Source organism: Aythya ferina, assembly GCF_964211825.1.
Source record: "Aythya ferina genome assembly, chromosome: 1".
NCBI classification, from domain to species: Eukaryota; Metazoa; Chordata; class Aves; order Anseriformes; family Anatidae; genus Aythya; species Aythya ferina.
In genome coordinates this window covers 4022286-4047285 of record NC_140296.1, presented here as the reverse complement: position 1 = coordinate 4047285, position 25000 = coordinate 4022286, and the positions used below count along the sequence as shown (strand labels likewise).

The following is a 25000-nucleotide window of genomic DNA, read 5'->3' as shown; positions in this document are numbered from 1 at the left end:
TTACTCCAATATATTAAAGGAAAAAAATTGTGACAATGGATTAGGCAAGACTCCAATGATGGGCTTTCCAACATGCTCCAAACTTGCCCCCAGTTAGAAACATTGCAAGAACCCAGCTTTCTTCCACTCCAGCCCAAACCACACTATCAACATCCAAGGAGCATGGTGGTTTTAGGAACGTGGAGTTTAAAGGTGAAATCAGCCCTCTCGTTGTTGGCTCTGAAAGGACAAATCACAAACCAGCTTTGTGGCTGACCACTCTATGGATGTGATTCATGGGTGGCACCACAGCAGATTTCCTGGATATAATAATCAGCTCCAGAAATTGCCCAGGGCTGTGACATCGTGGCCTCAGATTTTTAAGATATGGCCGAGAGTGTTCCAGGTGCTGTGCATCCTGCCTCAGAGATGCAGAGGGAGATTTCACTGCACCTACACGGGCCTTGCACTGAGGTTGAATCTCTCCGTACGATATTTTACCAGCCTTGATTCTTTAGGGTTGTTTGGAAATAACTCCAGAAAGGGGTTCCCTGTGTACACAGTTGAGGTGGAGCTGAGATATTTATCATTCTTGAACGGCCAGGACACAAGACCAAAACCATCACTTGAAGTTCAGTCGCTGCACCTGAACACCACGGGGTCTCTCCAGAGCCCTGTGGGGCCAGCACTTAGCTCTCCAAACACACACAGGTCTACCTTTCAAAGCACCTCAGTGCATAATTCCCACTGATCTCTGCAAAAGCTGCACGCTTAACTCCTTTTGAAAATCTGCTCTTGGCACCCACTAGTGATGTATGTAATAACAAGTGCCTAGGCAGACAGGCAGACAGCCCGTCCCACATGGCCTTCTGCTTATGGCACCACTGAGCTGCTTTTGTTTTACTTAGCAAAACTCTGATTTTTGAGAAATCTGCCCCTTCAAGCTTGCCTTTCATCATCAGTCTCCTTGCGTAAATAATCACACATGTTCTGAATAGCCGGGGTTGTAATCAGTGCCCCCTCTGTTTCTGCTCAAGCAGCTGGAATCCAGACAAAGCACATTACAGGTGGATTCTGGTCTCTTTTTAACAAGTCACTTGTGCTATTTAAACCCACAAAGCAGTTTGGTCTGTGTGCAGCCCAACATAAAATGAGCCCAGCAGTGTGTGGGGAAGGTTCCTGCTGCCCTCATCCCCCGCACAGGGCAGATGCCCCCAGCCCCTCTCTGGGCAGCCTGTGCCAGGGCTAAGAGAAATTTTCTTGTGATCCTCCCCAGTGTGTTTCAGACAAAAATAACCCAGACAGCTCAGACTGAGGAAATAAGAGGACTTTCACACCAAAAAGTAGTCACATGGGCTTCCCCAGTAATGAATCTGAAAGGAGAGGGGCTTCCAGGAGCGGGTGCTGCCATGGAGCTGAGTGTAGTGCTTTTGGGTGCAGACACCTTGGAAAAGTGGCTTCTCTTCTGAGCACAGTCCCTCATCCTGTCCCACATGCCCACAGATTTTCCAAAGGAGTATCAGCAGATAATAAAATTATACGTTAGTGCCAGAAGTGTAGCACATGAATGAGAACTGTACACTTTTAGAGAAGAAAGAGTCGTGCTACTGCTGCATACATTTGCGGAGCATTTGTATGGAATTTAAATATATTCACTGGTATGGAGTACAGACGTATGGATTCCAGGTGTGGAATGTTCCCATAGAAGGCCTCAATTTTTTGTCCAAGTAGAAGATATCTGACACATTGCTCACATGGTTGGTGTTGGCAGCTGCCTCCATTGTCTTCATCCACACAGTGATTGCTGTCCAAGTTTGCAGGTTGGGCTGCTGTGGATTTTAAAATCCAAAAGATACATTCCCAAGCTTCAGCCACCATCTGAACGGATGCTGTGCTGTGCTTCCTGCCTTGCTACCACCGCACTGGGGTGATTTGGTGATGCCTCCACTTACTTACAATAGTGCTTCAATGGACCCATCAGGCTCCCAGGATGGAAAAAAAATTTCTTCCAAGGGCTGTGACCTCCCAAGTGGTCGGTCTCTGTGACCAAACCTGGAATAGAAAGCTTTCCATAGGGGTACCAGGATGCAAGTGAGAGAGAGGGAGCAGGAGCATGGAAATAGCATTTAAGGAGGTAGCCAGATTGAGAAGAGCAAAACTCAGAGCCTCTTATTTATTAACAAAAACCAGCTTCTATTAGATGGAGAGTGCCGCCTGCTGGCATCCACAGGGCTCTCTGAGGCAGGACGCCTGGCTTCTGCTCGTGTCTTTGCCACCAGCTTCCTGTTTGACCCCAGAAATTCAGTTAGAAGTCAATTTCCCAAATTAATATTTCATAGGAATTGGGCACATGACCGCTCCCACTGCATCTAAAACTTTCTTTTCTTTGCTTTATCCCGACTTGGAATGAGTATATGAAGAGCTGCCTATCTGGTAGAGCTGCCGCGAGGTTAATTTAATGTCGGTAAAGTAATTTGATCTTGGGATAGAGGATGCTGTATAAATGCAACGCGTTGCCATTGAGAAGATCCAGGGAAAATCCTCTGGTAAGGCCACAGGAGAACTGTGCATCTTTGTGCGGAAAAGCCTAAGACAATCAGGTGAGGTGGAGCACTTTCAAATGACTCTGTTTTTCCTGATGAAAAGGTGTTTTTCCTGATGAAAAGTGGTCAGTAAAACAGAGGGAGATTGTTGCAAATGAGCAGAACACTACAATATTCTGCCACATATATATATATTTATAAATATATATATGCATATATATATATAAACATTTACATAAATATATATATATTAAACTTTCCTGTTTCTCTTCCTGGTCTTAATGAGCAAAGATGACTGGATGCCTAAACGTAGCCTTCTTGAGCTCTTTGACTGAGCAGGGCTGTGCTCCACCCTTCTTTTTTTTTTTTTTTTTCTCTCCTCATAATCAAGATTTTTCTTTTCGTATCACAGCAAACTCTCCTTTGCCTTTCTAGCACCTGCACAGTCTCGTAGTAAGACGCAATGCACTTATTCAATCCTACCTTAAATGTCCTGTCTTTTATCTCCCAAGCTCACTATCTGGATAAGGTAGTGAAAGGTATGCTCTTCCTTCCTATTTTTCCTATTGTCTTTGTGTTTTCTTTTTAAAAATGCACCGTGAACATGCTGTGTTGAGGTTGCATCTCTTCCTCATCATCACCAAAGTGCTCCCTAATGTCTGGAAGGGTGAACTTTCCAGTCATTTAGGTAGGAAATACCTCCGTAAGTGCTGTGACCCTGTGTTAACATCGTATCGGTGTTCCCACCCCTCCCCTCGTCCCTGCCCTCCCCTCCAAATCATCTCTCATCCTCACCCCTCCTAACCCAGGTAAGGCAAGTCAGGGGGAAACCAATTTTCTGTGAATGCATCAGGAGCCCTGTACAGTGATGTGTTTTAATTAAATGTCTATGATCTGTTTTGTAACAAGCAGGTGAGTGCACTTTCTGTGTGGAGTCTGCCTAGTTTCGATCCGTAACTGCTAAGTCTTACATGGGAACTTTGAGTAATTCTACATACATATATATATAAATTGAAAAATGTTATGACCTCAAAGCCTCTGGATGCATAAATCAGCAATTTTTACTAAAATTAGCAATGTTGCATTAATTTACACTATAAAAAAATCCTACTCTGTGCTCCTATTTTTGAAATGTAAAACAAGTCTAGGACCCAGGTCTGTTCTCAGCTGGGAAGAAATGATATTGAACTGCTGTGGACCAGAGGTAATATGATATCTTAAAATAATCATAGTTGTATTAATCAGAGCAACGAGCTAAATTAATTTAGGACTTTAAAATAAAAATAGACAGTTCCACAATGCACTTAGCTTTCTAAATATATTGAAATAGTATACATCTAGTTAAAAACAACAATCTGACAGTAAATATGATTGAGTTGGACACAAATATCCTTCTGCATGGCTGATTTGACACTAACAGCAACACAGTGCTGACACCACACAGCATCATATGTTTGCTGGTTAAACAAACCAAGAAATCAGGTTGAACAAATCAGTTTCTTCCATAGCGTTGCCCTCCTTTTCAGGTTGTGAGCAATCAGAAATAGCAGCTGTGAGAAGCTGATGAAGGAGGACAGATATGCCAAAATATTTGCCCGGTGAATAGTTAGAGTGAAGTCTCTGCCATGTAAAGCTCTTATTGTGTGGCATGGTTGCCCTACTGCGTTCACTGCTCTGGATGAATGTACAATCTAATGTTTCTTGTTTCCATCGCAGCCTAAAAGCAGGTCCAGGTACACGCAGATAGGGGAAAACTTTGAACAGACAAACAAATATTAATGGTAAGGGAACGTCCACAGTTTAAATGAGATTTTTGTCTTCAGTCTCATGCAGCAAGCATCAGTTGTTCTTGAACCACTGCTTATAGATCGGTGGATGGTTCAGTGGTAGGTAGTTTTCTCTCATTGCTTAGCATCAGTAAAACATGATTGACTTGACTTAAACCAGGAGGAAAAATGATATCCTCCTTAGATCAAGGAAAGAGGGCCACTTTTTGTACCCTTGCAGAGTAATAGTGGTGGGATTCACAGAGGAGGGGACGGGCCAGCACTTGGCAGTGTGACCAGAACCTCCTGTAGATGTCCCACACCTCAATGTTCTGCATTTCAAAACCCCAGGACTCCTCCTTTCCATCTCAACTGGTATTGGAGAAGGCTGGATCAAAAGGTAGAAGATAAGCACTAGGGGGGTAGAAGAGATAAGAAATCAGTCTGCAGAGCCTGTGTCCAGGGACGTTCAGTGCTGATATGCCCATTCGATGGCACAATAATTTTTTTTTAGTAAGTCTTCTGTAGCTGTCATTCCTCCTCTGAGCCTTTTGACTCACCTTTATGGCCAAAAATAAAGACACATTATATTTAGTGAGTTCTGCAAGTGGGTAACAGGTTAGCAACATACTAAGAATAACGATCGTCTCATATAATACATGGCCTCTTCTGGAAAGATTAGCAACAGCTGAAACATTAAAAAGTACATAGTTTTTACTTGGCTAGCTTCATGGCGTGCATTTTTCAAAACTAAATTACTCATGCCCTTTTGGCTTTCTTAATTATTAACATCTTTCTGGTTGAAATCCCTTCCCAGTAATCCTGTGTTGTCAAGGGTGAGCCTGATTTACTGCTGAGTCTTTCCTACAGCTTTACAATAAACCAGTAAATCAGACAAGATACAGAACTGTTTCAAAGTTGGAGGGCAAGTTTCAAGAGCAAACATCAGCATGATTAAACCAAGAAGCCCCAACTAGAGCTGGAATGGAGTCTTCCAGTCTGAAGCTTAATTAACAGTGGTAATGCTTAAAAGGAAAAGAGGCGCCTAATATTAAAGATGTGCTGGTTTTAGAGGGAGCTCCTCCATCCTGGATGCCATTGAAACTGACAGCACATCGGTCTAATTAATTTCTATTGGTGGTTTATCAATTCTCACTCTTAAAAAATAACCACATTAGTGCAGTAGTGAGGCGTATAAACAGCCAGGCTGAAACATAAAGATGCCGAACAGCCACCTCCGTATGAATCCAGGGATGACTGCAAGGTCACTTCTTTGGTCTGAGCAGCGGTGAGAACCCAAGGTCTAACTGCAGCCCACTCCTTTATTTGTACAGATAGGTAACTTTTAATTTCCATCTTACAGAAGCCATCTGATTAAAGGTTTCTTGATACCCACCATCGCAAAATGCTGTGGAGGTAGTTTAGGAGTTAGCATTTTTCAGGACACTATACTAGATTCTCATAATCTACAGGGATCAGTTGATGTCTTGCTCCTCCCTTTCAGTCCTGCAACACTTCTGCAGGTCTCTTACTGGTTATTGTTCCCTCAAGCTATTGTTCCCATCCTCACGTATTGCATTCAGCCGTGTCCCACTCATGTCAGAGCTCAACCACTGTCTATTGAGACTTGCTGGAGCATCCGTTAGTGCTTTCTTACTGCCAGTGGAGGAACAACAGCGAAACATATTTATCTTCTATCAATATTTTAAGATCAGAAGGAAAGTCTAGTCTTCTAAGTCCTATTTCAAGTGGCAATGTGTCTTACCTTGAAGAAAATTGCCATTGAACATTGTTTTTAATTGTACTAATTACAGTAGGTCTTTGCTGTACAGATCATTAAGAGAAGATTGTTTTACCACCAATCTTAAAATAATTCCTTACTCTGGTGACTGTCTCCTTTGACTCTGATAGTCTTTTCTTGTCTGGTTCAAAATCAATCCACTTTTTGTAATGCTTCCCTGCTCCATATTCTCCTATGCATGGCAGATGTGAGATCTTTGTGAACATCTCACAGTATCAGCAGTGCTTTCATGTGCCTCAGTTAGAAACTCACATAAAGGACTTCTTCCCCCCTCAGAAAGTCCTATTCATGTATTTAATTCTCTTAGTCACTCCAACGCAGTTAACAAACATGGAAATAATGAATCATCAGTGACTCTAGCTATGAGAAATCAGAGCAGCAAGATTATGGTGGTGTAAATCTAGGAAGACTGAGCCACCCTGCTGCGTTGATATTCAGAAGCACTTTGGAGTCAAGGTGATCTTTTTCCTTTATTCCCCAACACGGGTGAGAGGAAGGGATAAACTTTATTTGTATCACCTTTTCTTCAAATGCTTTGGAGAGCACTGTTTGTGGAATGTAGAGTATTGTATGTGCCTAGCTATATTGTGTTAGTGATGATCAAGTCTGTATGCAGGACCAGTTTAGAAATAGTAATGGACATTTAGAAATGGACTTAGAGGTCCATTCTGCTAGATATGTTGACCTGCATGTCCATGTTATATTCTAACTTGCTGAAGCTATGAGTCCTTTGACAGCACTGTTAAATTATGTTCTTTTATATTAACGATTTCCTTTGTCATTACTTAGGAAAAGTCTGTTCTATCAAACCATGTCATGGGAGAGGTACAATTTAGTGCTCACAGCACTGATACTTTGCTGTACCTTGTAATGTAACAGTTAAAACCTGAGAACTTGTGTGTTCATGGATCTGTGAAAAACAAGTTATTTCGTTAGGAAATAGTTCTCTCAGACTCCTTGGAAGAGATTTATCTCATTAGGAACTGGGGCTGGCTCGCTTCTTGGTGAGAGGAAGTAAATTTGCTTTCTGGACTTGAAAGATGGCAAGACAATGGGTTCTGACATTACAGAGGGAGTCATCCCACTGTAGGTGTCTGCAGTGTAGATGCTTATCTCTCAGCTCATCACCCTAGATTCCCTTAATAGTTAAGGAAGAGGAATAGACGCTTTGGGAAGACATAATCTTATGAGATACTCTCTCTCCTCTTTCTTTCCTCTCTTGGATGGTGTTTTTCTTCTGTCTGCCTTCTGAGATGATTGACTTAATTACTCCGGGTCCAATTCAAGAAGAATCAGAGGAAATCATGAAAGCCTGTTCAGATAGTCCAAAACCCATTTCTTACAGAAAATGAATTGCACACAAAATTAAATAACATCAGACTGAAAGGGTCTTCTCAGACAGAGTCCAGTTGTCAGCTGTCAAGGGCAACCACACTGTATAAAATTTTATATAATTCTACCAGGGTCTTTGGATATCAGTGGAGCTTCTTGACCTTAACCATCCTACTAGGAGGCTATTCCAAAACCTTATTTCTTTGATCCTGGAAAATACATTTTTTTTTATCTTTCTAATTTCCAACCAGAATTTATGCATGCTTGATTTATGTCCATTTGTTCTTATGCCAGCACTATTCTGTTTAGCTTAAATAGCTGTTTTCCTTCTCCCTGTTTATCTGTTTCTCAAATTTGTGGAAAACAATTATATTATTTTCAGCCTTTGCTGTGCTAGAGCAAATCAATCGAGCTCTTCTCGTTTCCTCAGATGCAGATGGTCCTTCCATCCTAATCATATCAGCCATTTTCTGCCACTCCAAATTCCACCTTTCCCAAGTCTGGGAAAGTAAAGCACGTTCAATAGTTCCATATTAGATCCTCCTTTTTACAGTTATACTGTTTTTTGCGTATACCTGCTGGACACTTCTCGCATGAAATATTTTAAGATCATTTGCTTTTTTTCAGTCTCACAGCAAGTGATCAGTCAGTACAATATATTTATTGTCTAAAAATTTTAGACCTTTGATTTTTAGATCTTTCTTCCAAACATTAAGAAATGCAAAGTATATTTGAAAGAAAAAAAAAAAAAAAGAAAAAAAGAAAGGAAGAAATGGAATCCCTCTTTTCCCTCAGAATTTTCATCATAGCCCTAACTTCAACCATTTCCAACCTTTTGGACCTGTTTCCAGGATTTGGACCTGTTCCTGCATGGCTTGTAACTAAACCAAAGGAGTCCCATCAAAAATCTCTAAAACCCTCTTCTTTCTGTTGCAGAAAATAAAGAGTCTACTCCAGATACTAAACAATACTTGTGTTAAAGATCTGGTGGCATCCAGCCTTTCTTCTCTCATGCTTCTATAGTGGTCTCTTCAATTTCTCATCACCCAACTCTTTTTGATTCTCACTGCACTCCTGTCCAAGCCAACACCACTGCACCTTTAAAAGCAGTGTCCTGCTCAGTCTCTGCAGCAGCAGGATAGAAATGATTTTTTTAGGATGGGTTATGAAGAGTCCAACTGATGCACTAGAGCAATTAAAACATGAAATGTGCTCAATGACAATGCAACAGTGTCATCGCAGAACTGCGCTGCCAACTGAGCTCTACCGGGGCCATGCAGAATACACATAAAGTGATTTCTCCAGATTTCTTCAGAGGCTTTTTGTCTAGACAAATTTAGGCAGATTTATAAAGAGGGGAAAAAAGTCATATCCCTTCTGTCAGGATGGGCCCATCCAAATGGAATTTATCTGCTCCAAAGTGCAATTACCCACCTAATGAAGCAATTTTAGCAGGTTATTTTAAAAAGTAATACACTTCTCATTTTCCAAAACAGCTGAATGCTTTCAGCTTCTACTGAAAGTAACTAAAGGGAACAAACAAATAAATTAGCTCTAGCATTGAAAAAAAAATTAAATCCTTAGGAGTTTGGCACTGTTGTAAGTAACTGAAGGCAGGATTTTAAAATGGAGAATTCCATATAACTTTGCCTATAAATAGCTTATCTGTAGTGTATAAATACTAGTATAATGTATAGATACTAATATAATGTATAAATGCTGAAGTATACACACACACAGAGCATACTCACACGTACACATGTGGTATGCCCCCTCCTCACACACACACGTTTTAAAGGCCTGAGATGCTACAAACATGTTAATAAATGCAAAATCTATTTAAGATCCTTTTAAAGGACCTAAGTACCTTTGTTCCTTATCCCATTTGGTCCCTAGCCACCTTTAAGTTAGAAAAACAGTCCTGGTGGAGATGTTAAGTTCACAGAGGGACATGGTTTTAGTGACAAGGCCTTTGGGCGCTGCATCTCCTCAGCATACGATAATGGTGGCATGGCCTGCTTTGCTGCCTCAGCGCATCCTCGGGCAGCCCCTCATGGGGTGGCCAGACAAATTCACCCTTTGGTGCTCCTCACCCTCGTGTTGTAACCCTTTAGGGCAGGATAATCCCAACCCTCCTGCCATAGGGGGTTGGAATTAGATGGTCTTTATGGTTCCTTCCCTTTTTAATTCCACAGAATCTGTGTGGTTTGCTCAGTTCCACCACCAAGTCTGCCTTGCACATTGAGGGCCTGAAGAAATGCAAACATGAAAGGATTTCACAACACATGTAAGCAGAGAGGGCCTTAGGACAGGGCTCAGGAAGGCTCAGTTGTGTTCCTGGTTTAATCAGTCCTGCTGGGTGACCTTGGCAGTCACTTCAGTCCCTTCTACTTCAGTTTCCTAATCTGTAAAATGCAGCTAACATTTCTGACTGCTTCTTGGAAAAGGTTTTTGAGCTCTGCAGGTAAAAAGCCCCCAGAACTGCATAAGCTAAACCGCATCCTTCGTACTGCTGCTTGCTGGGGAAATTACTCTGCTATTTTGTTGGGAAAAAAAAAAAAAAGATGGAAAGCTCGGCAGGGGGTCATCGGATGAGAAAATCAACCCCTAGTGAGCAGACAGAAAGCGTGGGGTTCATCTCCCCCTAATTTTAATCACCTGTAATAGAAATATCTGCCTCTGCTGGGGTCTCTTTCTAGTCAGTGGAGAGAAACAGGTGTTTCCAGAGCATCCTTCAGCTCCTCAGTGTGGGCATCTAACCCACACAAGGGGCCTTCTGCCCCCAGAGAGGCTGGTCCTCTGCTGACTACAGAGAGTGGAAGGTATCTCCCTTCTAGGTCTGCTGCAACCAGGTCAGATGAATCCCACCCAAAATGACTGTGGAAGAGAAATTGTGTTCTCCAAACATTTTCTGACATAGAAAGTGCCTTCCCTTCCCAGCCAGCTTTCAGGTTGAGATCTCAGTACTGCTGAAAGCCTGTTGGGTGTTAGGGACATTCACCTCACGTGTAAGTCAGATAACCCCAAATCTAGGTTCTACCAAAAGAAAAAAGGCTTTGAGAGACTCAGACAGCAGGGTGGGTGTCACAGCAGCAGCCCTCCACCATCCTGATACCAAACTGGGACAGTTTGCTCCATGTGTAAAGATACCAAGTGCTAGTGGAGAAATAAGCTGAAAGCAGAGGGAAACAGCTGCTTTTAAGTAGCTTTTTTTTTTTTTTTTTTTTCTTTTTTTTCGCAAGGCTCTGTGGCTTTGTTTTTTTTCAGTGTGTTTGAACATGTGGCTGTTTGCCTTGCAGAGGGATGCCCTGGCTTGTGCAACGGCAACGGCAGGTGCACTCTGGACATGAACGGCTGGCACTGCGTCTGCCAGCTGGGCTGGCGAGGAGCGGGCTGCGACACCTCCATGGAGACAGCATGCGGCGACGGCAAGGACAACGACGGAGGTAGGACGGGAGTGTGTGTGCTACGCCAGGCTTTGCAAAGCCTCTAAGCAGCCAGCAGTCAGCTGGGCTTCATTCAGCAGGGCAGATTGCTTCCCGACAGCTGGCGGAGAACAGGCAGCCAAGTCCGCCAGGCTGACTCAGCCAGAGAGGGTTTGAAAATTCAGATGAAATGGATTCGGATTTGGGGTGCCAGGCCTGAAGAGGGAGGGTTATTCATCCACAAATCGGGTCCATGTAGCAGAAGGCAGGCAGAGTCTGTGTGCTTATCCTGTCCCTCTGTGTGGCTGAGCAGTGACACGATGGGACCACCCCAGGCCCTGACTGTTCGAACTTTGGCCTCGCTGCCTGAGGTTTTCATCGAGGCTCCTTGGTAGGTCACTGCTGACTTGGGATGGATGTTTTGCAGTAACTCAGGGGCTTCAGTGACTGATCCCCATGCCCACAAGCCATCCGATCCCTCTCACACCATGTTTTATTGATTACAGTTCCATATGTAATGATGTCAGGCATGTGAATAATAGCCCTGCGTAATGCAAACTTAATATTCAGAGTTATCTCATTACAAAGGAAACCCTGGTGCAGTGTGAAGGTTTGAATTAGAGGGCAGGAGATGAGATATTAAATTTAAGGCATAAGGGAGACTGCATAATTTGTTTTGTTGTCACTCAGCAAAAGGCTTTGTAAACCACAAGTCTGGGCCAGGACCCAGACTGTGAAGTGGAGACTATATTTTGCAAGTTTCTGTTCTATCATATTCGCAAGAACAGTACAGTTAAAAATAAAAACAAAAGTAGACAAGCCAAGACTGTGATTATCTGCTTCACAGCAACTGGGATTCTGATTGAATATTTAAAATACTTCTGCACATCTGGCATGGCAAACGGACCAAATTATCCCTTTAGAAAAGATGGAAGAAATTGGGGAGCCATAGAAAGAGTACACACTGTGAAACCAAAGTCTCTTCTTGCCTCACGTGAAACTGAATATCACTGTACTCATCTTTCCTATTTACAGCTGACTCAAGACAATAGTAAAGTTTGCCATGTGTAAATTTATGGTAAATAGAGCCAGCGATAAACCCAGTCTCACTGGAAAAAAATGACCAACACAAACCTTGACTTTTTTTAGAAAGAGAGGGGGGAAATACACAGCAATCCAGCCTGACTGACAAGCTAGACCACATCTGCATAACATCAAAAAGAGCATGACCAGACTCTGAGCAGGCTGGCGAAGCACCATGCCCTGATATCTCTTGCTACAAAGTGCTAACCTTGTAATTGGCTTGCCCTCACCTTGAAACAAGGTTTTGAGGCCTCGCTAGCCTGCAGGACAGCAGATGTAGACAGGAGAGAGGAAAGGCATCAACATGTTTCCGAGTTAGTGCACATCAGCTGCTAACTTGCATTTGGTGAGCTTGTGTTGAACAGCGGTGCACACAGCTAGAGCAGAGCAACCGATCGGTTGTAACATATTGCCTTGTGACAGCTTACTTGTGTGTCACAGCCCAGAAATGAGTGTTGACTTTACTCCTGGTACACTACAAAAGTCTGTGTGCGCATGGACATGGTGTGCATTAGTTTACAGATAATCCACGCCATACACTATGTTATTGCATTGATTTTGCTACATTACTGCTAAGGACTCTTGTCCTTATGTCCTTAGGTATGCATTTGCTTTCTTGACGTGATTTTTATAGATTTTTGTGGAATGTTTGTGGTGTATTTGTGGGTTGAAATCTAGAATTTAAACCCCTGAGATGCAGGGGCATCAGTAGTGGGGAGGAACTGCTTTGAAGCCCGAGTTCCTTGTTTAGCAGGGGGATTTGAATGTGTTTACCTGGGGTGGGGAAGAAGGGGTGATTCTGGAACTGTGTTCTAGTTGCTGTTCTGATCTCTACAGCAAAACGTCTTGATACATTTACAGGAGAGTAATTTATGTTGGAAGGGACTTCCAGCAACCATCTAGATCACATCCCTGCTCAAAGGAGGAGTAATTACTCAGGGCTATGTCCAGCCAATTCTTGAACACCTCCAAGGATGGAGGCAACCTTTGGGCAACCTGCACCAGTATAGGACCACCCTCATAGTAATCATTTTTCTCCTAATATCTAATCAGAATTTCTCACGTTCCACTTAATGTCTTCTGCCTCTTGTCCAACACCATCTGAGGCATCCTGGAGTACCTGGCCTCTAGCTCCCCCTTCACAATAGCCTGGATCTCCTGTAGAGCATATATATATATATATATATATATATATATGTTGCACGTGTGACAGCTGCCTTAGTGTTTCTGAGCTGTCCAAAGGCAACTCAAATTACATTAGGCACCTGTGTTTAGGAAGCAGAACTGAACCCATCTTCAGTGCAAACACTTTGTCACCTAAGAGATGATACCTTGCAAAACTGCAATGCTTTCCAGAGCACTGCATAGATGCAGGCTGAGCAGACTCTGAAAGAGCAGGTAGTGAGTGTATAAGCACACAAAAAAGGCTTTTCCTTCTTTTGGGGTCTTATCACATATTCTTGCTCTGGCTAGAGCACCTGAGCTGGTCACCATGTGTACTGCCAGCGGAGAGAAATAGGTTTATGGCATCATCTCTCTGAGCTGTTTCGGTTATCACCTTGTAGATGCCTACTTTTGGTAGATGTACACTACTCTTTGAGTCATTTTCTGCTCAAAACAGAGTCTCTCGAGGATGAGACACGGTGATTTTTCAGAATAATGTGGGGCCGTTCATGCTATGGGGGATTTCACTCCGGCTGAGCTCATAGGAAGCTGGTCCCTGTGCTGTGGTATCGTGTGTCTGCTAATCAAGATCCCTGCAGCAGGAAATGCCTCGGGATAATGGGAGCTGAAGTCAGAATCTTTTTCATCACATCCCAGCCTAATCATACCCTGAGGGAGATGGGTACCAAATTACAGGGCGTGTTGGCCTCTTAAATCTGGAGGCTGTTCAGATAAACAATAATAAGCAAAGCAGAAGTCACTCAGAAACTCAGTGAAATGTAATCTCTGTTCAGGTTAGAAAAAAGGTGTCTCGGAGAGCAGTCCCCTCTCCACACACAAGTGTCATTTGTCAGAGCTGACACTTAGGTTTCACACCCAGGTCTACTTTATTTACACTTCTAAACACAAAGTCCATCAACTTGAAAGGAGTTGTAGCAAGTAACTGAGAGCAGGCAATCATCCACTATCAGTCAAGGGAAAACAGCGCAGTGACAGAGCTTTAACAATCTGGGTAAAAGGCTAGGATTTGGAACGTTTGACCTAAGAGGCCACTGCCTGTATTACAACAAATGGGAGATGTTTCCTTAAGACGGGCCCAGAAAAGTGCTCCTTGCCTGTCTTTGGCAGAAAATAACTCCTGTAATTCATGGCTGCAAACACGCTACCTGCAGGTAGTCCTGCCTCCCCCCACACAGAGTGCCCTGTCACATACTTGAAGAGTGAAAAGTTTGAAGGTTTAAAAGGCCAAGGAAATTATCTTCTGTGACAAGTCCTAAAAGTGGAGTTAATGGCATTTTACTGTGTGTTGAGAACCGGCTGATATTCCATAGGCTAAATGTGAGCTCCATTGCACCCGCAGATTATTTGGTCAGAAGAAGAAGTATACAGGAAAAATGGAAGAGAAGAGGAGAGGATATTGTTCACAAGCTCATAGATATGCTAGTGGGTAGCAAAACTATGTTAACCAACTTTGTTCCAGGGAAATCATCTGTGTGACTCCCTCTGTTTTCAGAGTCAGAGAATTGCCCAGTTCACCATTTCATTGTCTGGATATACCCCATTGTCCTGAAACCGTGGAAGAATTATAGAAATTAAACGAAATTGCTCTTTGGGTCTACAAGTTTTGTCTCCTCAACACAGTAATTTCATTTGAGGGCTTCTATTATTGTTTTGGGGTTTTCCAGATTAACCAAGTCTTCACAAAAGGGTAAAGCCTGCTAGTTTTCTGGGAGGTGGAGCTGACTGCATCCTTCCTTTAAACAACTCCAGTTGTTAAACTGCCACTGAACTCTGCCCAGACAAAGTGAACCAACTTTTGAGAGGCAAGAATCTTTCTCAGATAAAAAAAACTACAGGAATATAAATGCTACTAATATTACCTAGCCCCTCCTGTTAGTAAGAGGTTGATGTTCAGTTGTTAGAGATAGAGATAGAGATAGAGATAGAGATAGAGATAGAGATAGAGATAGAGATAGAGATAGAGATAGAGATAGAGATAGATAGATAGAGTAGGTATAGATACAGATAGAAGAGATAGATAGATAGATAGATAGATAGATAGATAGATAGATAGATAGATAGATAATCTTCCCATTAAAATATTGCTGGCCTGTCCTAAACTCTATTGCATACCATTATATAGAAGTATGTTGCATAGAAGAATTACAGCAACTGTTTTTCTGAAGTCACCTGCTCAATAATCTTCTTCAAGAGCAAAGAAATCTCTTGTTCTCTTCTTCTGCAAGGACTATAAGTTTCTACCCTTCAGTTCATGTCTTACTCGTGACAGCTACATGCAACGTGTTCAGATGAGCACAAATGCAGTGTTTCAGTGTGCACATGGTCCTGTTTTGCCTTAGCATGTTCAGTTCTGTGCACCACCAGATGCTAACCAAGAGCTTAAAGTTGGAGCAACTCATCCCTCCATTTTTCTGTGCCAGAACAGGCAGCTAACACTTGCCTTTAAACCCCGGAGCAGTGAGCAGGTCAGAGCAACCAACCCATATGGGATTTTTGCCTTTCCTTCCTGCCTCGAGTTAGTTATTGCTTCCACTAGAAACCAACTTGCATTTCAGGGATGATGAATTTCTTCCATAGCCACACTTGAATTACCAGGAATGGGCTCTCTGATATGACTCAGTGCTGCACCAGAATCCATCAGTGCAACTTCGTGTCTTGCTCACCCCATTCAAGGATCAGGTAGTGCTTGTAGGAAGGTGGAGACATGCATAATGCTTTGGGATGGCAGTATTTCAATTTTTTTGGCAAGAGGAATTTTGGCAGTGCACAACAGCCTTCTTAACACCCGTGTGTCCACCATCTGTCCACCACGTGCCAAATAACGTGTGAGAGAGCTGGCAGGAGCCTGCATTGCTCTTTGCCAGTATGTAGGGTTACACCTGAAGGTAGCAGCAGGGTTATAAAGGGAATTGTAAAGAATCCAAGAGAACCCCAGAACGCAAACCTAATCTTTGCAAATGCATGAGCTGCAGACAAGGTGATGGGGTGCTTTCAGATTTTTTTTTCTTTTTGCACACTGTTACGAACCTTTACTTCATGCCTGCAAGGCTTTTATAGCACAAGAAGAGCGTCTCCTGGGCATGGTATGGGAGCTGTCTGCTTCCTTGAAACCATAAAAAATGATGCATTAATGTGCTAGCTACATTTACGAAGGGAAGTGTTGAGATCTGAACGCACCTGGGAAAACAGCCATCATAAATTAGCATTTACCATCACCGATAGATCCCGTCAAACAATGGGGTCATCTTGGAGGAACCACAGAGCACTTCTAGAAAGACGAGAAAGCCTGCTGCACCTGAAAAGGTTGTCGAGCTGGTATCACTTGTGATAAATCACCCAGCTTCTCTTCCTCCGGCTTATAATGACTGTTAATCAACCTTTCCTCAAGTAAGAGAATTAAATGACTGGTTCGCATTTTCAGGTCTCAGCAGCTTGCTGATTCCCTGTTGGATGGTGACACTTGTGCCTCACCTGCTGCTGGTTGTTAGCACCAGGGCTGTCAGGAGTGAGGCGTGAACCCGTGCATCCACCCGTGAACCTACTGCATCCAGAAGCAGGTGTCGTCTGTGCCGTTACTGCGGGCAATGTGTTGTGAAGTGAGGGTCCAGCATCAGCTGTGGGTTGTCTTGACAGATTGGGAGAGTTCCTAGTATTTTTTACTAGCCCGTAATGAAATTCCTTTGATTAATAGATTCGGGAAGAAGCAATGAAAAAGTCTCCTTTGTCGAAAGAAATGTATCATTGTCTGCTGGGATGAGGAGAATTCCTGATGGGAGGGAGGCACTGCTGGTATATAAGGCATAACAAGAGGTGACATGAACCATATCCAGAAAAGACAGGCATGGACACACCTTTCACAAGGCCCTTCTGCAATAAAATGATGCTTAAGCAGAGCTTGGGCACCTGTTCAGAAAGAAATTCAGGAAAGCTCTGCCAGGCATGCTTTAGCACTTGAAACAAACTCTTGACTCCCTTTTGGAGCAGAAAGTCCCTTAGAAACCCAAAGCTTTGCCCTTGAATGTGCCCAGACACACACTATCATGGGTGTACAGGGTCCATGGCTACTTTCCTGTTGATGAGGACTTGAGAAACATGCCTCTATCTGAATTTTCTCACTTGCCACTTGCCAAGGTGTGCTCTTGATTTATTGAATTGCCTTGAATTCAGCCAACAGAATATGTTAGGGTGAACTTTTCAGTCTTGGCTTAACACTTACGGCACTTTCCAGACATGTGAGAGACCTCAGTGACAAGGATCTCTCAGCTAAGAATATCTCATCTGCTGCGGGTGTGAACCTGTCATTCCCACAAACATTTTCTAAGCTCTGAGTCCCTTTTTTCTCAGAGGAATCACTTTTTGGCTCCTAAAGCAGGCAGTTTCAGGTACAATATTGCTTGACCATTGCTCAGGTGAAACAACCAATGCTTTCTGCACTGCCTAAATGCCAGTCTCCTCTGCTTGGAGGGGATCTCACACGCCTTTCTCAGCCTCATGAATTTCACTCCATGCACAGACTGCCTGGTTTCTGTGCTGCTCTGCTGCTAGGGTAAGTCCCTTTGCTAAAAACCTGCCTGGAGGAAGGAAGAATCACGTGAAACCAGCTGCATCAACAGGGTGCTCCAGAGCAGTGATGATCTGGGGGATGCTGTGAACTTGTAGACTCTAAACACGTTATTATAGCTCTGGTTTATGGCCAGCTAGTGGTGATTGTCATGTGTTTTCAGTCATTTCTTCCTCCTACTCCATTCCCTTCTGTTTTTTTTCAGATATTTTGTTAAGCAAGAATGTAGCTGTGGATTAGGGTGGACTTTCTGCAGAGTATTTCTGTAGTGCCTGCACCGCAGGGCTCTGCTTCTGCACTAGAGCCCGAGGAGTGCTGTAACACAAATATATGATTACTATTACATATGCCTGTATTATTTTGATCCTGCAAACATGTGCTGAGCACTTAAGAGTAGATGTGACGACAAGTTCTTTCCCAGGGAGAAAGCAATCTAATTCAGCTAGGATTCAACCAGTGAGAACCTTAGTAAGGCAAAATCAGAACAGAGCAGGTGGGATAGAAAGGGCTAAGAGAACCTTAATATCTAACATGACCACAGGGTGCCAACACAGACACTGCTCTTGTTCCTTACATTGGTATTTTGTTTCCCTTTGATTCCTTACAGTGTCCAAAAGCTACAGCCCTGTTGTTGGATAGGTGAAATTGTTCTCTTCAAAGGCCAAGAGGAAAACCTATTTATTCCCCAGATCCAGTTGAAGTAAATTGAGTGCTGGTCCTCAGCTCAGGGCAGAACATCATTACTCCTGCAAACCTTCATCAACCCAAGCACCCACATGAACAATAACTTGTGCTTTGTGCAGAAATACTGAGCCATTCCTTTAGTCTCTATTGTGCCAGAGTTTAGACTGGGAAAAGGGTAAAATCCAATTTGTCCAAGGGTAAGAATAACATGTTTTGTTAGCTTTACATCTGAGTGTCCTCAATTTAAACCCTCCCCATCCAAACTCTTCCATTAATACATCCAAAGGCATCGCAGGACAAGACAGGCAGTGTCCCCATGAAGGGTAATAAATGTTGCCTGGTGAATGGTGCAGAAGGGAGAGTGAAAGACAAGAACTGGGTAAGGTGAGAGCCTCAATTGTACATATAACCAGTGCATTTTATGCCTTTATTGGCAATGAAAATACATCCAAAAGACAACGTATTTTTATTGTTATTTTCTTTCTAGTCTTACTTTGCCTTGTGCAGCCTCTCACAGAGGTTCTTCTTGCTGCAGTCAATGGCAGAAAGTCTCATCCTCTTCAGCAGGGGCAATCCTTGAGTTTGTCCTGTGCAGCCCTACAGATTTACCACAAAAAGGCTCTTTAGGCTCACCTCTTTCTGCATGCCTGGTGTTCATGGCTCCTGAAGAGTGTCACAGTCCACAGGATGCTCTCCACGTACGACCAGATCCGTCCCTACCTGTGGCCTGCCTATTCCATCCCGACACTTGACATGCAGCCCCCTGTCAGAATCAGCTTAAACACATAATAACACTCCTGGCTGAAGGCTATTTGCATGCTGTTGTTGATGTTAGCATGACAGATTTTTGTTGCAGCACCCATAACTCTGTAGAAATGCTCTATTATTCAGTCTCAGTGAGCTAAGACGCTACCCATTAAATCAGCCAACACAATTGTGGGGCCATGCAAAGTCACAGCTAATTTGAAATTTTATTAGCTCTCAGCTGATCTTGTTTACTGCAAAAGCAGTCTCTCAAAACCAGTCCTTTGCTTCCGTGTAAAACCCTGCTCCTGGGCACCTCGTTGGCACTGCATGGTGGTGGTTGAGGGACTTGGAAACCAAACTGCGTAAAGCTTAAAGGAGGAACGAGGCTCCTGTGGGACCTGGGAGCACTTTGCAGCCAGCAAGCACAGCAGCAGCCCAAGGAGCGCAGGGTTAGTAGCCCCATTGCTGCTGGAGACTAATTATTTTGCAGGCTAGCAGTGGCTGTGAACATGACAATTAGTTTTTGTTCCGGGGAGGTGATATGTCACACTCGTTTCAGCACAGTTCAGAAGTAAGCCAAAAGAGCTGCCTCTCCTAACAAGCAGTGGTGCTCAACACGCACACTCTTTTTCCTATCAGCGAATGGCTGGGTTTGTGCCTCGGGTTCTTAATCCAAGCAAAGTCGGCTTTCAGGAAGCCAGAGAGTCTGGGCGTGAAGGCTTACGTGCAAGGAAGGCAGTCACAAAGCCCCTTTAGTTACTTATCTGCCTGCCCTTCCTGGTGCTTGGGAGGGAAGGAGCACGTCCCACCTGGGAGACAAACCTTGTTTCCATCATAACACACCTGGGACAGGTTCAGTTTATCTGTTGGTGTTTCGGTTTGTTGTTGGTTTGGTTTTTTTTTTTGGTTTTGTTTTTTTTTTGAGAAGATTATTACATTTGGCTCAGATCCATCAACTCCTTGTGTGGTGAATACCAATGAGCATGAGATAGCGAGCCTCCAGCCCACCTGAAACTCCTGTGGGCAAAATAAGACACAGCCTTGAGTCCTCCCTGCTAACCCCAGCAGCTGCAGATTTTCAAAATTGTCTAGTTGTTTTGGGTGAATGTATTTTTTTTCTCTTTTTTCTTTGCATGCTCTTGAAACCTCATAAAGGCCATGATTTTCAGAAAGTGATGGGTCACAAGCAATGCCTGAAAGCCCAGTAATTTTAGGTCATCTTAAGTCTGGCATCCAAGTGAGTATTTATGGCAGACAGCTATGACACCGAGTATCTTGTGAAACTCTTTCTGAATAAGGTCAGCGTTCAGACCCATTGTCAGGATCTAACTTAGCTGTCCCAGTTGCTGTAGTCAGAGTGTTTAACGTCAGGGTAGCAATGACTGAGAAAAAATTGCCTGCTCCTGCAAACCAAACCCTGTCCCTCTCTAAAGTCAGAGAGAAGTCAATTTGAGCTGTACACCAGCAGTAGGCCACCAGAGTACATCCCTCTCTGTATCTGCACCCATGTTCGTAATGATACGAGGCAAAAAGGCAGTAAGGGGAAGATGAGAAAGGAGATGTCTGAGGACACATGAGGTGGGACAGCCGTCTGCAACACCAGTAAGAAACCTGGAAGAAGCCTTCCTTTCCCTCGTCCCATATCTGGTATTAAGGTATCCTTAGGCCAAGGTCCTGCTCCAGGGTGCACGGATATCTTACACTTTACTCTCACCCACGGAGTAACACTTGCAGGGAGAAGGGGCTGAAAACCTGCTATAGATATAGATCTTTAACAATTGTTCCTATTTCAGTGGGTTGCAGCAGTTTTCAGAGCACTTTGGGACCAGAACGGATGTGGTGTGAACACAAAATAAAAAGACAGTGTCTGCTCCCAAAGAGTTTACAGACTGAGTTAGTGTTTGGAAGAGCTCAGTAAGGGGACTGGTGGATTTCTGATCTTTAAAATGAGATGTTAGCTAGATGCAGTAATCCCAAAGCAAAATTCTCAGTCTTATGGCAGACGAAGGATAGATTATCTGATCAAAGGGGACTCAGATTTAAAATAAAATTTTAAAAAGGGTTTAAAATAAAATGAAAAAAGCTGAACAAATTGGAGCTTCTTGTCCTAAATAGCAGAAAAGGAATTTGTTTTGCAGAGTCCCATTGATTTTTCTTCATACCAGCCTCTCTCTGAAGGGAATGAGACAGGGCTCTCAAGATGACCTCCAGAGGTCCAATCCAGTCTAACTTAAGCTATGATTACGTGATTCTTAGTTAAAGATGCAACCCACTGATCATATTACTTACCAGATGTGGCAATACCTTGCCAGTGGTTCCCTTTTCACAGACGGGGATTTGATCCACCCCATGGTAACTCTGAGATTGCAAAAGGTATTTCATGGCTTTGCACAAAAGGGATCCAGCTAAAGAGTTTGATTTTTGGCAGGAGTGCCAGCCTGAGCATTTAGGGCACCTGTGTCTACACAGGATACCAAAAACATCTCAAAGAAGTAAAAATTCATTTTCCATGGAAATACCAAAGAACACAAGGTTAAAATCTGGTTTAGTAACAGATCTCTGAATTAATTTGTTAAATGAAAGGGATCCGTGACTGAAGCAGTTTCTAGAAGGACTCCTTTGAATTGCTTGTTGGATCCAACCCTGTTCAGTGCTTTCATCCCTCTCTTGGAGCATAGCTTAAATCTTTCCTGGTAAGATCTTGGGATCACCTAAAGCTTGATATGGTGCTAAATAGCGTACCCAGCTCGTTTTGATACAAAGTGATCCGACTCACATCAGTACACAGTCACAATCAAACAAAACGTGTCTTAATGCAGCAAAACGCAAGGTAATACCCCTGGGAACGAGGAAAGCATGTTATACTTAGGGGTTTGGAGACTCTTGAAAAGCAATGACTCAGAACAGGATTTAGAGGTCACTGGAGATAATTGTCTCAACATGAATTCTCAGTGCCACGCTGTTGCTAAAAGGCTACTGTGAACCTTAGAGGTATAAAAACATAAAATAAAATAGGGAATTGGTCTCTCTTCTGTACCCAGTATCGCTGCTACAGTTCTGTATCCAGTGTTGGTGCCCACATGTAACAAACTATGTGAAATCACTGGAAAGAGATCAAAAGATACAAAAATAAATAAATAACATTAAAAATATATTAAAAAAAAAAAAATCCAGCAGCTGGAAAACCAACCTTACAATGGGAACTTTAGTCTTCTTCAGCTTCAGAGAAAAGGTTTGGAATAGCTTCTTGCTCTGCATGGAGGGACTTGCACATGGTAAAGACATCTGATCATGCAGGGCAGGCGGAGATGCTGGTAACTTTGCAGACAAAGGCAAAACAAATTCCAGTGGTGGGACATGGGAGTTAGACAAACTCAACCTTGAAATAAGATGCAGTTTCCTAGCAGTAATTAAGCATTTGAATGGCTTACCGGAGGAAGTGGTGGGCTCACTATAATCAGATGGCTTTGAAATATGAGATATCTTTCTAAAAGACAGGCTTTAATCCAGTTCTGGGGGGGGGAAATGAACAGCCTGTGTATATAAGAGGTCCGACAAGCAGAGCATAGTAGCCTTTTTGACCTTAAAGTATATAAATTATCGCAAACACAGGACTTTCAATCTTGCGTGGAGATAATTCAGCAGCACATTTGTTCTCTGGTCTGAGGTGTCACAGTCATGTCACGGTTGTATGTAGTATAAGGAAACCCCTGTTTTCTAAAACCCAGGGCTGTATAAACACGGCCCTAACTGAGACCTTATTGTGCTGCCCATCTGTGCTGCTGGAGCCACCAGAGTTAGGAATCCACACACAGATCATAGGCCTCCGGGGCTTTGCTGTGGCAAAATTTGAGCTGCAAAAGTCACTGATACCATGCTCACCTCCTTCTGTTACCTCTCTTGGAAAATTTTGCAGTGAGTTCTAAGAAAAAAAAAAAAAATCACCTTTATGCTTTAAAAATTTGAGAGATGTTTTGTATTGTGACTTCATATTTTTTTGTGAGATAATATCTTGATATATTTTCCTTTGCTGTGGGTACTGCCTTCCCACATATTTTTTTTTTTCTATTTGAACCATCAAAGCCCGAGTTTTGTTCTGTTCAGATTTTATTTTGTTTTAAGCTGTGTAACTTCCCAAAAGTCTTACTAAGGAGTAGGGAGCTTTTTTCAAATGTCACTTCATCCTTGTCCTTCTGCCAGAGCCAGTGAGAGGTCTCAGTGAGAAGTCCTGTGGATGTAGCTGTGGACTGGTTTATTACATCTGCTTAAAATTCACTGTCGGGCACCATTTGGATCACTTGTGGCCCATCCAACTGAACAAAACAAAACAGAAAAGCAAAACAACAACAGCAACAACAAAACAATATTCAGATGGACACATCACACTTATGACCTGGCTTGTAGCTTAGCTCTTGCCGATCTCCATGTTTCAGACAAAAACAGCCTTTAAATTTTCCAAGCGAAATAAATGCATTGCCCTGAAACTGCTGCTGGTATTAGACAGAGGTGAGTAGCTAAACCCCACTTCAGCTTTTGAGGACCTAAATGGCTGTAAGATGTCAGTGACAAACCTCTCAGGTGTAATTACCCCCAACTCACTCCATACAGGCCTGAAACACATTAGCTGCAAAGCTAATCTGCAGATGAGGCCTCAGCACTCCCACCTGTACAAAACACTGCCCCGTGCATCTGTTCCTCAAATATTTATCTGCTGTTTCCTGCAAAGACAGTATTTCCTTGCTGTCTTGCAGCTTCAGGTCCCAAAACGCATTTCTGATGTCTGAACCAAAGACAAGGTAATGAAGAGGTATAGTGCGGCTCGTTGGCTGTCCTCTCAATACACCATCTTTATTGTAGAAAACATTATTAATGTGTGGGAGAAAATGACAACATTTTATCTTGCTTGAAACTGTAATCGGTACAGTAACAGGGTTGGTTTGCTTTTTCTTTTATGTGCTTTTTTTATATTTTTTTTTTCTAGTAGGTAGCTATGGATAAGCGTATCACATCTCTGCAGGTCTTTGTTCTATGAACGGTATCTCAAGCTCCATCTGAGATTTGACCTTCCAGAATCCTACTGGCCTAATCACCTGCAGCAAGTCCTTTTTTTTTCTTTTAATGGGCAAATAAAACGTAATTAGTTCTTTTTCATTATCACTAGTCATCAGGAGAGAAGGCAGATGGGTAGATTTTGTGCCCGAGCAGATAAATTTTTGTGGCAATTTTGCGAGGAGTTATAAAGATGTAGAGATATCAGAACAGACAGAGGTAAGGATAATGGATGGGATTTTCAAAAGCTCTTTTGCTAGCCTAGCACTGCTCCCATTATCATTAATGGCAGGTGCAGAGCACTTGTGAAAATGACTCGGGGGGTGTGTGTGCGAATGTGTGCACGGAGCAGATATTTATCACACTTGACCCACACGTAGACTGGAAGCTCTGGGAACATGGAGGAGGATTTTGTTCAGCTTTCTGTGTAACGGTAACCGCATGAAATGATGTTGCAAGTGATGTTTTATGGCACTAAAATCTTCCAAGAACGGAAGAGGTATAACTCAACAGAATCCTAGTGCATGACACGTAAGCCTTCGTAAGTGCTACCGCAATAATAACAGATCAGGTTCTCATCCTATTTATATTACAGTAAATTCAAAGTAATGCCAATAATATTAGTGAAAGGGCTTCTAATTCATACTGGTATAACTGGGATGAAACTGAAGCTCACAATCCGCAGTAATGACAAACTGGCTTGTCTTAATTTACTGTTTCTTTGGAATTGAAAATACGTTATCCTGACAACTCCAAATCTCATCCCACTTCAGGAGAGACCTACCTCTCAGGACATCTTTGCTCTCCAAGCTCATTCATTTCTTGCCTCTCTGCTGAAGCTGTCA

General features: G+C 42.9%; 1 protein-coding gene across 8 annotated transcripts in view; it reads left to right on the top strand.

Annotated features, from left to right (window-relative positions):
- Positions 1-25000, top strand: part of TENM4 (teneurin transmembrane protein 4) — a 1677033-nt gene that overhangs the window by 1554935 nt on the left and 97098 nt on the right. For 7 of the 8 annotated variants that reach the window (XM_084535211.1, XM_084535210.1, XM_084535214.1 and 4 more), the window contains 2 exons: positions 3035-3061; positions 10721-10867. In XM_084535211.1, the coding sequence (XP_084391337.1) occupies positions 3035-3061; positions 10721-10867 (174 nt within the window). The remainder of the gene's footprint in view (positions 1-3034; positions 3062-10720; positions 10868-25000) is intronic. The other variant, XM_084535217.1, reaches the window with a different exon arrangement.